The sequence below is a fragment of the Hyperolius riggenbachi genome, chromosome 3 (genome assembly GCF_040937935.1).
Source record: "Hyperolius riggenbachi isolate aHypRig1 chromosome 3, aHypRig1.pri, whole genome shotgun sequence".
NCBI lineage: Eukaryota > Metazoa > Chordata > Amphibia > Anura > Hyperoliidae > Hyperolius > Hyperolius riggenbachi.
Genome location: NC_090648.1, coordinates 440,777,149 through 440,791,914, shown reverse-complemented (window position 1 = coordinate 440,791,914; position 14,766 = coordinate 440,777,149). Strand labels below are relative to the sequence as shown.

General features: G+C 37.4%; 1 protein-coding gene across 1 annotated transcript in view; it reads left to right on the top strand.

Moving 5' to 3' along the window:
- Positions 1 to 975: 975 nt before the first annotated feature.
- Positions 976 to 14,766, top strand: part of LOC137564200 (protocadherin gamma-C5-like) — a 669,033-nt gene continuing 655,242 nt past the window's right edge. The window contains exon 1 of the mRNA XM_068277765.1: positions 976 to 2,588. Within this exon, the coding sequence (XP_068133866.1) occupies positions 1,107 to 2,588 (1,482 nt within the window). The 5' untranslated portion in view covers positions 976 to 1,106. The remainder of the gene's footprint in view (positions 2,589 to 14,766) is intronic.

Below are 14,766 nucleotides of genomic sequence, written 5' to 3'. Positions count from 1 at the left end.
TCCCCAAATTAAACTCAAGGTGGCAATGTTGCACTGTAGAGAGCTGAAATGTGCACAGAGAAAAAATAAATAAACTCTAACATTGATCACACACTGCAGTTTTTAACAAGAAGGGAAAGACTTTCTACTCTGCTGCCTGGATTATTTGAAAACCATTTGCTGAACTGTCTTCATCTCATCTTATTGTTCTCTTGATTCCAGAGAAAAGGAGATTACTTCCAAACATTGACATCATGGTATGGCAAGTAATAGTGCTTTTTACCCTTTTTTCAGTTGTCACCATTCAGAGCAGTCAGCTTCGCTACTCTGTCTTAGAGGAAATAAGGCACAACTCTGTATTGGGAAATATTGCAAAGGATTTAGGTTTGAATAGTAAAGATCTAGAAATGAGGAAATTAAGGATTGTCTCTCAAAATAAGAAACACAATTACTTTAATGCAAGCCTAGATGGTAATGTTTATGTAATTGGTAGAATTGATAGGGAAGAAATTTGTGGATCGGAACAGGTTTGTTTGCTGGATCTTGAGATTATCATCGAAAATCCAGTGAATGTATTTCCAGTTACAGTAGAAATCCTTGACATAAATGACAATCCTCCAACTTTTTCTAAAGACACTTTTGAGATATCAGTTAGCGAATCTGCATCCTCAGGAGCACGTTTTGTTTTGGGGAATGCTTTCGATCCAGATATTGGTTCAAATTCATTGCAAAGTTATAGCCTTAGCCCTAACTCGCATTTCACTTTGGGGGAAAAAATTGACAGTGAAGGAGCTAAACATCCAGAACTTATTTTGGAACAAGCTTTAGATCGTGAAAAACAAGAAAAATTTACTTTAATCTTAATTGCGTCTGATGGAGGAAAACCTACAAAATCTGGAACAGCTATTATTGCAATTGAGGTACAGGATGTCAATGACAATTATCCCGTATTCAACCAAGATAGTTACAGAATTAGCTTACAAGAAGATGTGCCAGTTGGTTCTCTTGTTATTCATCTAAATGCTAGTGATAAAGATGACGGTTCCTATGGAGAGATAACTTATTCATTTAGTCACATTCAAGAAAATGCACGTCAGCTCTTCAGTATAGATTCTCAGACGGGAGTTATGAAGACAAAAGGCGAATTAGATTATGAGAGCATCCCAAGCTATAAACTGAGCATAGAAGCAAAAGATGGTGGTGGCTTAGTTGCAAAGTGTACTGTACTGATACAGATTGTGGACATCAATGATAATGCACCTGAAATCTTGATAGCATCGTTGTCTACTCCTATCCCAGAAGATACCTTGCCTGGAACACTTGTAGCTTTAATCAATGTTAAGGATTTGGATTCTGGAAAATTTGGCGAGGTCACTTGCCAACTTACAGACATGTTTCCCCTAAAACTAATACAGTCATCTAATAATTATTACAAACTTGTGACCACGAATTACTTGGACAGAGAAAAGAATTCTACCTACAACATAACCCTGTCAGCTGAAGATGAAGGTTCTCCTCCACTGATGACCAAGGCAACAGTTTATTTGAGTGTTTTGGATGTGAATGATAATACTCCAATTTTTGACAAGCTTATGTATATTTCCTACATTCCAGAACATACTCCAACAGGAACATCGATTCTTAGTGTTCATGCTTCAGACCTGGACGAAAATGAGAATGCTCAAATTACCTATTCTGTGAATAACATTAATGTCGATGACATCCCAGTTTCTTCTTATGTTTCTATAAGCTCAATTACTGGAGTCATTTATGCTCAACGATCATTTGACTATGAACAGTTACGGGAATTCGAGTTCCAAGTCATGGCTAAAGACAGCGGATCTCTGCCTCTAAGCAGCAATGTCACAGTTAGAATATGTATAGTAGATAAGAATGACAATGCACCTAAGATTCTCTACCCATCACCAGACATCGAGGAATCAACTTTATTTGAATTTATCCCTCTCTCTGCTGAGAAAGGATATCTAGTGACCAAAGTGATTGCAGTGGATGCTGATTCCGGACATAATGCCTGGCTTTCATATCATTTAATGCATCTTCCTGACCCGGCATTATCTACCATTGGCTGTTATTCTGGTGAAATTAAGATAGGAAAGGACATTCAGGACATTACTTCTTTAAGACAGAAGATTGTGGTTCTTGTAAAGGATAATGGAGTCCCACCTTTGTCAGCTACCGTCAGTTTGAACTTAGTTGTGGCTGAAAACTTTCACCAAGTGGTACCAGAGATAAGACATCAACCATCTAATCCAGATACATCAACATCTGTAACATTCTACCTTGTAATTGCTATAGCTTTTATCTCAATTATATTCATTTTGACTGTATTGATTATAGTTATTTTTAAGTGCAGAAAATCTAGCACTCCTACAAGTCTTGGAACTTTTAGCAGAAATGTGTATCCTCAGTTCACCCTTGGATGTCCTTCTGAGATCAGTGACACGAGCTTACCCTTCCCATTCTCCTACGATGTGTGTGTAACTCTTGATTCAAAGCAAAATGAAATTGCTTATCTGAAGCCAGTTCAGAATGTCCCTACAGAAAATCTCATTGACACAGGGGATTTTAATTCTGGGAATATTACACAGGTAAGATGAGAATGATAATTTACTTTTGCTTTCATATATGTAAATGAGTAATATAATGTTTCAGCATTGATATGGTACTACCAATGAAAAATACATTTGGACTGAGCAGCCTTCCAACTGCAGAGAATCAATCTTCACACTCAAGTTACTTATGTTTGGGTTAAAGTGAACTTGTGTTCAGCTGTTTATGGAGTGAGACGCAGGCCTTACGTATAAATTGTGCCTTTACATTTTACCCCCAATACGCTCCTCCAATCATCCAACTGTCACTAGTCTGGTTACTAGACTAATCATGTGATATATCACATACCTACATGACAGCTGGCCAGTGGGAGTAACGTTTGGAAGGAAGAAGGGATAGGCATACAGTTCCGTTTAAATAGTGGCAAGATAAACCAATAAGAGTTACTGTATGCCACATTTGTTGATTTAATATGCTTAACAATAATTTATTGGGTAATGTAATGTTGCTCTTAGGCTTAACTACTTGTCATCTAGAGGTTGTGCACACCAGGGGATATTTTCACTTTTTAGCTCCTTTTTGTATCAGTAATAATGTGTTCAATAATTATGACATTTATTTTTAAGGGAGAAAATTTAGACTTTCTTAGGAACTATATTTTCCTTTGGATATTTTAGTTTATATGCATTTAAAGAGAAAAGCATCTCAGGTTCCACACTAACCTGGGGCTTCTTTAAGCCCCCTTGAGGCCACTCATCTCTCACTACCCATCTCTCTGGGTGGCTCCTGTCCCCCGCTGGATGGCCCAAAGGCTTGGCCAAGCCACACTTCTTCACGCATGCGCGTCTCGGCCGCAAACGCTCCCCATCGTGCTCCAATGGCTGGGAGTGTTCTGCGCTTGTGCAGTAGTTCTGCACAGGCACAGAACGCTCCTAGCCATGGGATCGCGATGGGTGCACGTTAGCGGTCGAGCTGCACATGCGCAATAAAATGTGACTCGGCCAAGCTTTTGGGCTGAATTGTGGGGGACAGAAGCCACCCAAGAAGATGGCGAGAGATGAGCAGGCTCAAGGGGGCCCTAGGTAAGTATGGTACCTAAGATGCTTCTCATCTCAGATACACTTTAAAGGGAAAAACAAAAATGGGGAAAAACAGAATTTCAAAGTTTTAAACGAGTTTTCAACTAAACAGTTTTACTGTAAATCAAAACACAAATTGTATTCAGCTAGTTATTCCGATTGTTGCAACACTCTTATCTATTGAGAGGGGGAATAGGTTGTATGCCAGCAAGCGTTCCTGTTTCTTCAAAACAATAGACTGCACTGCCTGATGTTTCTATCCATGCATTGCAATTCACCTCAGAATCACAAACCATGGTTGCATACATTTTTTGCACAATGCATCATGAGTCCATTCATTATAATGAATGGAATCCCAATCGCATATGGAGAATCTTGTAGCAAGCAAGTACTGTGCACTGTGATGGCCACCCGCGTTGCACACACTTTGACAGTGGGGACAATAGCAACCTGATTTATATAGTATCAAATAACATTCTCCACTATAAAAGTCCAAAGGCTCCAGTGGAGAGCATTGTTGTTTGCTTTCGAACATCCTGTTAATCAGTTTTCTTATATCACCATTTTAAAGTGAACTGAGCACCATTTTTAGCACCCAGGGCATCTCAATAGCACATGAAAAATGCATGCCAACAATATGTCTCGTTATTAAAATAAACTTTCATTTTACCTTTTATTTTACATTCCAAGTAGTTTTAATAGCCTACTTCAGCAGCCTTCAGCAGGGAGCTAATTGTTTTATTGTAGTCATTACCAAGAAGTAAACAATACCTTTTCATCAACAGAGAGGGGTGGGTAATTAGGACAGTTTCTTCAAAGAGATTATCTAGAGTGAATGTGTCAAGATATCATCTCTGACTTCTATAAATAAGGACTGTGAGAAGGGGAACATGGCAGCCTCTGTGCCAGGAGAAATTACAGTGAAAGAAAGGGTGCTTAGTTCCCTTTAAGAAGTAACAGTACAGGGTTTGCAGTGAACGTCCCTGTGCAGTGTACTACTTCTGTTCTTTGTAATGGTTGACATTGGCAAACCATTTCTCTATTCAAATAAATTGAGCTTTTGGATCACCACTTTAGGATAAAATACTTTGATCAAAGCACTGCTTGTGCTTTTATAAATTTGTCATCATAAAAGTGGAAGTTAGATTTCCAAATATTAATAACAAAAAGTAACAAGACTTTCAAATTTATAGTACCTACTAGTATAGTACCCCACTTTATAGTGGACTCAATTGTAATAGCACATTTGTTGTGCCTTCTATCACAGCACTCTTTTATCATCACCTCTTATTTTGGTCCCCAATTATTAAAGTTACAGCTTAGTGACTTAGTATTAGCACTCTTGTTTTGCAGAACTAAAATCCCAGGTTTCACAAATAGAAAAAAATCAGACCACAACACTCACTTAGCCCTTGCGAATACCTAATGAAGGGCTGTAGCTCGAAAGATGTTGTGTAGACTGCTGCCTAATACACAGCTTTCAGCATTGCCTATCACTACCTCCATTTTTGCTTCATCTACAAACAATCACAAGTTCAAATTTCAGCCATTTTCTCACCATGTTTGTATGTTCTCACCATGTTTGCTAAAGTTTTCCCTGGGTACTCAGGTTTTTCCCTGCATGCCAAAACATACTAAATTATTTGATTTTCCACTAGAAACTTGTCTTTACTATGACTGAGGCATTAGGCTATGATTATAGTATGGTCTAGATTGTATACTTTGTAAATGTGGAAGATGTCAGAATTCTACGAATACATACTGCTGCTGCTGCTGCTCTGCTGCTGCTACTTATCAAATTTACAATCTAGATATGATCATGTGTCAAATTATAGTATACCCCTTATATTAGCTCCTATTAGAGCTCACTAGAATTTTAGTGTGCCTTAAATGCTACCGTCTATTACAGTGCCCCCTTATAATTGTTTCTCTTACAGTGTCCCTCTTGTTATTATTATCATTAACATACCCCTCTTATGTTGCCCCCAAATACTGCTCCACCATCTTATCCCAATCTATTAACATATTTTATCTTCCCACAGTTCTGTAATTCCACTCTCCAGTCTCCATTCTTGTTTAATCCTTTATTAAAGCATAATGTAACTATTTTTTTTAGGTAACTTCTAATGAGTAAAACTGAAATTGTAATGTTTGTGATATACATTTAAGTAATTGATCTCTACTTCTATGGGGCTAATCTCACCTATAGACATCTCTCTAACATTTGAGAAGGACAGCCATGCCCTGTTCTGAAGTTTCCTCTCAGCATGGCAGTTTTTAAGTCTTAAGTGAACTTAAAGCAAACATGAAGTATAAATAAAGTTGTGAGCTAGTGAATTGTATGTGTAGTATGGATAATTAATAAAACATCAGTAGCAAAGAAAAGATTCTCATATTTTTATTTTCAGTTATATGTTTTTAACATTGCATCAGACTTTCACACTTACACTTTAGAATCCCCGCTTTGTATATTAAAGTGGATCCGAGATTAATTTTTATTCATTGCATAATTGTGTTCCTTACATATAGTTTATAGGGCATTCCTCAAGCCAAATACTTTGTTTTGTTTAAATACTCTAATTCCCTATAAACGAAACAAGCCTCACCCACAGTTTCTCCAAAACACCAAGGCACTCATACCCATGTAGCAAGGGCTTATGGCAGCTCAGTCTGGGCAGGAGGAGGTTACTATCCAGAGATTTCAGAGGCAGAGAAGAGGGGGGAGTGAATTTTTCACAGGCTGAGGGGTGGAGGTGCAGTTGCAGATTACCTGTGTAATGATGACAAACAGAACATGGCCGCTCTCATTGTATCACAGGAATAAATCATCTTAAACTATTGAAGCTGTCTGCAGCCAGATTTGCTGTTTAAACTATCTAAACTTTAGATAAGATATATAGACAAGTTACTTGTTATAGTTAGTTTTTCATCTCGGATCCGCTTTAAGTGGTAAAACAAAGCAGAAATAATGACCCTTTGAACTTTCCTGCAGTACAATCTTATGTTAAGCTGTCTCTCACTGTTTCTTGGCTGTTTAAGCTCTTCAGAAATCAAGACTGAGTTAGCTCAGAGAAGCTTTTTTGCATAAATTACAACTCAAGTTTTTTTCACTCTTCCTGTACTGGAAAACAACTGCTACTAATGTTGTATTTATTATCCATACTACACATACAATTCAATGGCCCTTATCCAATTCATTTTTTTTCTCAGTTTTCTCCTAGGAGATAATTTTTCATTTTTTGTTAAAATAACTATTTAGTACTTTGCAGTTTACAAAGTACTAAAAAGTAGGTGAAATAGTACTGTAAAAATTATTCTGAGTATTTTATTGCTTGACGATGGCCTAAAAGGCATTTTATTGATAAGGTGTAAAAATATCACCTAGGAGAAAACTCATTAGAAAACATGATATGAATATGGCCCATTATTTCATAAGTTTATTTTCGGTTCATATTTGCTTTAAGTGTAGTCATATGTGGGTGTTTTGTTTTTGTAAATAGGGAAAGAAAAGGGAACGTCTGAGTATAAATTCATGTTATTGCTCAACAGTCTGTAAGCAGAGCTAGGAATGAGTCAAAGGGCCATATGCAATTAACTTTTTTTTCCTGAATTGTCTCCTAGGTGATATTCTCAGAACTTGTATAAGGCCTTTTATACCACCAGCAAACAAGAAAATCCTTAAAATAATTTTGATAGTACTGTTTCACCTACTTTTTGGTATTTTTTTCTTTTTCAAAGAACTTAAAAGTTATCCTAAAGAGAAGATGAAAAATTATCTTATAGGAGAAAACTCAGGTGAAAAAGTGTATTGCCTACGGGCCAAGGACTTACAGTAAACTATAAATCCTAATATCTGTTTTATTTATTTCTTAACTATACAGACACAGAGACAGAGACATTTTTTATTTGAATAATCTGTATTCTCATACACTCCTCCTAATTACAATTTCTATGCATACTGATTAGTCTCATTTGTGTATGCGTTTATATGATCACTTACTGTTTTTACTTACTGTGCTGCATGCCAAGGCAGTATATAACCCTATGACACATTGCTTGTATTTGGATAGTTACACTTTAAAAGCAATTTTTACACTGTAAAATTTTCATTGCCTAATGCAGAAGCTTTAAACATTGAAAGACAGCAAGACATGTTTATCTGCAGTAAAAGCATTACCTGTGGCAACTTTTGTTATTTTCATTATAACTATGTTTCTGGAACCAACATGATTGAACTGCACATTTCCCTAAACAATAGACTGACAGCAATATTTTGTGTTTGCATGTTTGTTTAAGTAAACACTGATTATTAGTTAAGCGTTTTTTAATCTAAAAATCAGCATCAGTGAGCCAGCATCAGTGAGCCAGTACTATACAGTGAATTTATAGCAAGTAACAGGATTTACATCTATACTGGTAATTCCCCATGCTCACAGAGTATTTAAAGCTGTTCAGCCATAATGTTTTCTGTGAAAATTAGAGCGAGGATTTGAGTAAATAATTGTTTTCTTAGATTTTGAATATTGTATAAATTAGTCTATAAATGGCAATTTAATGGGGCTATTTCACCACTGGAGTGTTTGAGAAATACAAGAAGCTAGAATCTTATTTAACAATGTAAAATTCAAATTATGGGGTAGGTAGAAGTGGTCTTTAAGGGACCATTATCGCAAAAATCGTAAAATTTAAAATATATGTAAATACATTCAAATAAAAAGTATATTTCTTCCAGAGTAAAATGAGCCAAAAATACTTTTCACCTATGTTTCTGTCATTTAATAAATAAAATACATAAAAAAAAACTTTTTGAACACATTCTAACACAGTTAATATGAAGGTAACACTGTAGTAAGTTATTTTCTTACTTGTATTATTATTATACATTTTTTTTATATTCTTAAAGCCACTTTATAATCTTAAAGTGAATGGGAACCGCATTTAAAAAAAAATGAAGCAAATACTTACCTAAGGAGAGGGAAGGCTCTGGGTTGTATAGAGCCTTCCGTCTCCTCTCTTGGTGCCCTCTATCCTGTGCTGGCTACCCCCGTTTCAATTCCCCACCAAAAGGGTATTTAGAAGTCTTTGGGAGCCGTGTCCTCCCGAAGACGTGCGGCTCCATACTGCACAGGCATGAGCATGCAAGAGAGAGTGCTTGCGCAGGTGCAGTACAGGGCCGCCCTTCTTCAGGAGCACTTGGGATCCCTGAAGACTTCTGAAGCCTCCTTCAGCCGGGTAAAGCAGTATTTGACTAAATTAGTCAAATACTGCTACTGGGCGAGCCAGCACTGGAACGAGGGGACCAGGAGGGGATCGGAAAGGCTCTATAGGACCCAGAGCCTTCCCTCTCCTTGGGTAGAGATGGCTCGAACCTCGATTTTTGGTTCGCAAACCCCGTTCTCTTGGGTATATCACAATGGTGCATGCTAGGCTGGCTTCAGCATGTAGCATTGTAGTGTGTTGTGTTGGGGGTATAATGGTTAAGATAGCAGCCTACCAAGCGGTAGGCCTGGGTTCGATTCCTGGCCAATGTGAGTTAGCTTTTGAAATCCTACACATCCCTAAGCAAGCTCATTTTACTCTTGGATATATCATAATGGTACATGCTAGGATGGCTTCAGCATGTAGCATTGTAGTGTGTTGTGTTGGTGGTATAATGGTTAGGATAGCAGCCTACCAAGCACTAGACCTGGGTTCGATTCCCAGCCAATGTATGTAAGCTGGCTTTTGGAATCCTACAATTCCCTAAGCAAGCTCATTTTTTTCTTGCATATATCACAATGGTACATGTTAGGCTGGCTACAGCATGTAGCATTGTAGTGTGTTGTGCTGGTGGTATAATGGTTAGGATAGCAACCTACAGAGCGGTAGGCTTGGGTTCGATTCCTGGTCAATGTGAGTTGGCTTTTGGCAGCCTACAAATCCTTAAGCAAGCTCATTTTTCTCTTGAATATATCATAATGGTACATGCTAGGCTGGCTTCAGCATGTAGTGTTGGTGGTGGTATAGTGGTGAAGAGAGCTACCTACCAAGCACCCAGACCTGGGTTTAATTCCCGGCCAAGGTATGTAAGCTGGCTTTTGAAATCCTACAATTCCCTGGAAGACAAGACCCTCCTCCCGGAGGGAGGAGTTAGGGAGTGAGGGTGCAAAATAAGGATTAACAATCAGCTTGGAACAAGCCTACAAGAGCCTAACTAAGCTTTCCCTAGCAGAGTCTGTCAGCAGCTGTCCCTTAACTAATTACTGTAGACAGACGATTGAGTAAAACGGCAGGAGAACATTGCCTTTTATAAGTGGGGAACGGGGCTCCAGGAGTGAGTGTAGTCTGATTGGCGACTTTGTGCCTGCTGACTGTGATGTAGAGGGTCAAAGTTGTGCTCAATGAAGCATTATGGGGGTGAATCGAACTTCCGCAAAAGTTCGCCTTCGCCGGCGAACGCAAACCACCTAAAGTTCGCCTGGAACCGTCCACGGGCGAACCATTCGGGCCATCTCTATCCTTGGGTAAGTATCTGTCTCATTTTTTTAAATGGGTTTTTTCATTCACTTTAAAGAGACTTGCATGCAAAAATGGGTAAACTGTTTTCAGACTTTTTCAGACTAGGCACTTAAAATGAAACAAACATTAACAAGTTTAATACAATGTGTAATGGTACAATGCAAACTAAAACAAACTGTGGCTGCCATTGGCTTATTATATTTGGTATGACTTTATAGTAAAGTCACCTTACACATTGGTGTAGCGGGACTTTTTCTGTGTGCAATTCTATATCGGTCAAGATTCCCTGCTCCGATTGCTGGGTGAGTGTGTGTGTAGCAGCCCTTTTTTCTACAAACTTTATAGTAAAGTGAGTCATTTAAATGTCAAGGGAAAATTTCTTTTTTTTGTAATGTATTATGAGATTTTGTGTAATATTTATAGGTAATTTTTGTGTTCAGTTTATGAAAATACAGGGGTTGGACAAAATAATGGAAACACCTAACATTTTGGCATCATAATCTTTGAACATGTTTTAAGCAATCAAAACTTGACATCTGTTAATTTTCTTTGTTATTATTTTTGTTATTTGATATGTTGAATTCAAATAATTGTTTTTACAGATATTTAAACCAAAGTTGGTTATAGTTTATAAAAAGTAATGACTGCCTTTGAAAGAGAAGGAAAAACTTCCTCAGCAAAGCACAGTTGTGGCCAAAAGTCGAAGTTGTCTGAGAGAGACCGTCAGATTCTAAATCAAATTGTTAGAAAAGACCACGGCTCCTAAAATCACTGCAGAGCTGAATGAACACCTACAGAACCCAGTTTCCACAAAAACTGTTCGTTGGGAGCTGCACAAATCTGGATTCCACGGAAGAACTGCAATTAGAAAACCTCTGCTCTCAAAGACAAATGTTTCAAAGTGTTTAGAGTGGTGTAGAAACCACCAGAATTGGTCCCTCGAGCAGTGGAAAAATTTGATTTTCTCTGATGAATCATCGTTTACCTTATTTCCGACCTCCGGCCGAGTGTACATTTGGAGACAGACGAAAGAAGCATTTCATCCAGACTGCCTTTTCCGAACCGTAAAACATGGCGGGGGTTCTGTGATGATCTGGGGTGCTATTTCTTGGAAATACGCCGGGCCAATGATTTCCCTTTATGGAAGAATTAAAAGCCGACACTATTTAGGAATTTGGGGTGACCAAGTTCATCCTATGGTTCAAGAACTGTTTCTGGAGGGGAATGCCATCTTTCAAGATGATAATGCCCCAATCCATACAGCTAGAATTGTTAAAGAATGGCACGAGGAACATTTTAATAAAGTTGAGCATCTCATCTGACCACCACAATCCCCAGACCTCAACCTTATTGAGCATTTATGGTCGTTATTAGCGATCCAAGTAAAAAGTAAATTTCCATCTTCTCTAAAAGAACTGGAAGGTGTTTTAACTGAAGAATGGGCTAAAATTCCTTTGGAAACAATTCACAATTTGTATGAATCAATACCTAGGAAAATTTAGACTGTAATTGCCGCAAAAGGTGGACCTACACCATATTAAAATATATTTTGTTGATTTTCAAGGTGTTTCCATTATTTTGTCCAACCCCTGTATATCAGCTTAGAAAGTCTATAACGTGTCTTTCTTAAATTTGGCCTCATGGTGTCACTGTTGCCTAACAAGGCAGACACGTGAATATCCCTTCAAGAAGATTGTCTTGTTATGCAGTTAAAACACTGCAAATCTCAGAAAGAAAGGAGAACATTTACTACCCTTTTTTTTAGAATATCTATATTATGTACACCGAGGATCAAATTCTGCAACTTCATGGCAGCAGAAAGCCAATCATAAGCCTTGGAACTAAAAAAACAAACAAACAAAAATACAAAGGAAATGGTATGGCAGTAACATTTTTCTATTTATCTTTATGTTCTGTGGCTGCTAACGATCTTCTTCAGTATTCAGTCCTGGAAGAGGTTAAGCAAAATTCCATTGTGGGGAATGTGGCAAAAGATTTAGGAATAAATCGCAATGAGTTAGCGGTTAGAAAACTGAAGATGGTTTCTCACAAAAATATTAATTATTTCAACGTTAGTTTCGAAAATGGTAACCTCTATGTTATTGGCAGAATAGACAGGGAAAAGTTGTGTGAGTCGGAGAAGAGTTGCTTTCTTGATTTTGAGATACTTTCTGAAAATCCTGTAAATGTTTACCCCGTTAAGATTGAAATCCAAGATATTAACGTCAATCCGAGTTTCTCTAAGGAAAACTTTGAGATAGGTATAAGTGTGTCTGCTTCTCCAGGAGCTCGATTTTTTCTTGGGAATGCACTTGATCCAGACTCAGGTACCATTTCTCTACAAAGCTATAATCTTAGTCCTAATCCACATTTTGTATTGGTAGAAAATCCAGAAACTGAATGCGCTAAATATCTAGAATTTATTTTACAGCAGCCACTAGACCGTGAAAAACAACAAAAATGTAACTGCAGAAAGAGTAATACTCCAACAAGCCTTGGGACTCTTAGAAATGTTTACCCATAGATCACTTTAGGCTGTCCTTCTGAGATTAGTGACACAAGCCTACCTTTTCCTTTCTTGTATGATGTGTGTGTGACTCTTGACTCAAAGAAGAATGAAATTACTTATCTAAAGCCAGTACAGAATGTCCCCACCGACAATCTCATTGACACTGATGTTGGCACTTCAGAGAACATTATACAGGTAAGATGACACATTTTGATGTAATTATTTAAGTGTATTTTATGTGTTGGATTCATTGTGAAGCTGAGATTAAGTCCTTCTTGTTTCAGTTACAAGGATAAATATGTAACTAATTAAAACATTATAGAATATCATTATCAACATAGTTAGCCTAGAGTGTTGTGCTCTTGAAAATACTGACGTCAGCAATTTCAAAGTAAGAGTTATGAAAGTTTGAGTTATTGTTGATCTAGCAAATACAAGAGGACAGATTTGGGGATCAGCTGTAATTCGGGGCTATGCACTTGGTGAGTGCAGAAACCGCTAGCTCCTGTCTTGCTCCATTACCATAGTAACAGCTATGCTACTAGAATACCGCAGGTCACGCTACTAGAGTTTCTCATGGTACTTACATGTGGAAGTAACAGTAATATTTCTGTGCGCTATGCGTGCATGGTGATCTTACCTCTATTCCGTGAATCAACCGTCATGGCCTTTACTCAACACACTTTTTGACCTAAGTTTTCTCCTAGGAGCTATTTTTTCTTTTTGATACCAAATTTGGGTGCTCTGCACTTCATAAGCTGATTGAGTGATTCCCCAGACTTGTATGCTGATCTACAGGTGATCCCTAATTTACGAACAGGTTCCATTCTGGGAGGTTGTTTGTAAGTCAAATCTGTTTGTAAGTCATGTCTCACATTTTACATACTGTGAATGTGCGGATAGAAAATATGTGGATATATAATTTAGTTTTTGGGACTTTAGGGTTAGAACATGCACTATAAACAATGTTTTTGGGTTGTCTTAAAAGTGCTTTAAAGTACTTACATCAATGTACTCAATACAATAACATGTAACACCATAGCAAAACAGTACAATGTATTTTGTACATGAGAGCAAGCTTGTTTGTATGTATGAGATGTTTGCAACATAAATAATTTGTAAGTGGGGGGGCGCTATCTGTATTCTATAGATGGATGTATTTGGGTGTCTTTTATTGTACATGAAACACTCCTATCATGAAGAGTTCTCCCTAAATGTGCTGTATTTACACATCTTTTACAATTCCGGAAACCCTGTGCATTTAACTGTGTATGTTTTTAAAATGGATCTGAGATAAACTTTTACTCTTTGCATAATTGTGCCCCTTACATATAGTTTATAGGGCATTCCTCAAACCAAATCATTTTTTGTTTGTTTGTTTTAATACCCTAATTCCCTATTAACTTAACAAGCCTCAACCACAACTCCTCCAGCGCCTAGGCATTCTGAGTCTCATATAGCAAGTGCTCATGGGATCTCAGTCTGGGGGGGGAGGAGGAGCAGGCATTACCAGCCAGAGATTTCAGAGACAAGGGGGCAGAGAGGGGAGGAGAGAGAAGTGGAGTTTTCACAGGCTGAGGGATGGAGATGCAGAGCAGCTTGCCTGTGTGATGACAAGAGAATATGGACGCTCTCATTGTATCACAGGAATAAATAATCATATACTGTTGAAGCTTTTTCAGGCTAGAATTGTTGTGTAAACTATCTAAATTTTAGATAAGATATATAGACAAGTTACTTGTTATAGTTAGTTTTGCATTTCGGAATCTGCTTTAAGTTATCAGTTTTCTTGTGTAATTGTTTAAATTTTTTGTTGTATATTTGTAAATATCTTTCTTTTCTACATTTGAATAAGTTTTTTTTAAACTGTCGGAACATTAAAACTTATTAAATATATTAAATGTAAAATAGTAAATACATAAATGAAAGTTTAGTTAGCAATTAACATAAATGTTATGAGTCATTATTAAATTACTTCCGATATGCTTTGCTAAAGATGCATTGTCAGTAACATGAGATGTAAATATTTTCACCTTTTTATACAGTAGTGTTGAGTGTTATATGTACTTCATAAGTATCACACCTCTTCTGAGAATATATGGACATGTTTGTAGACCTCTATATTGTACA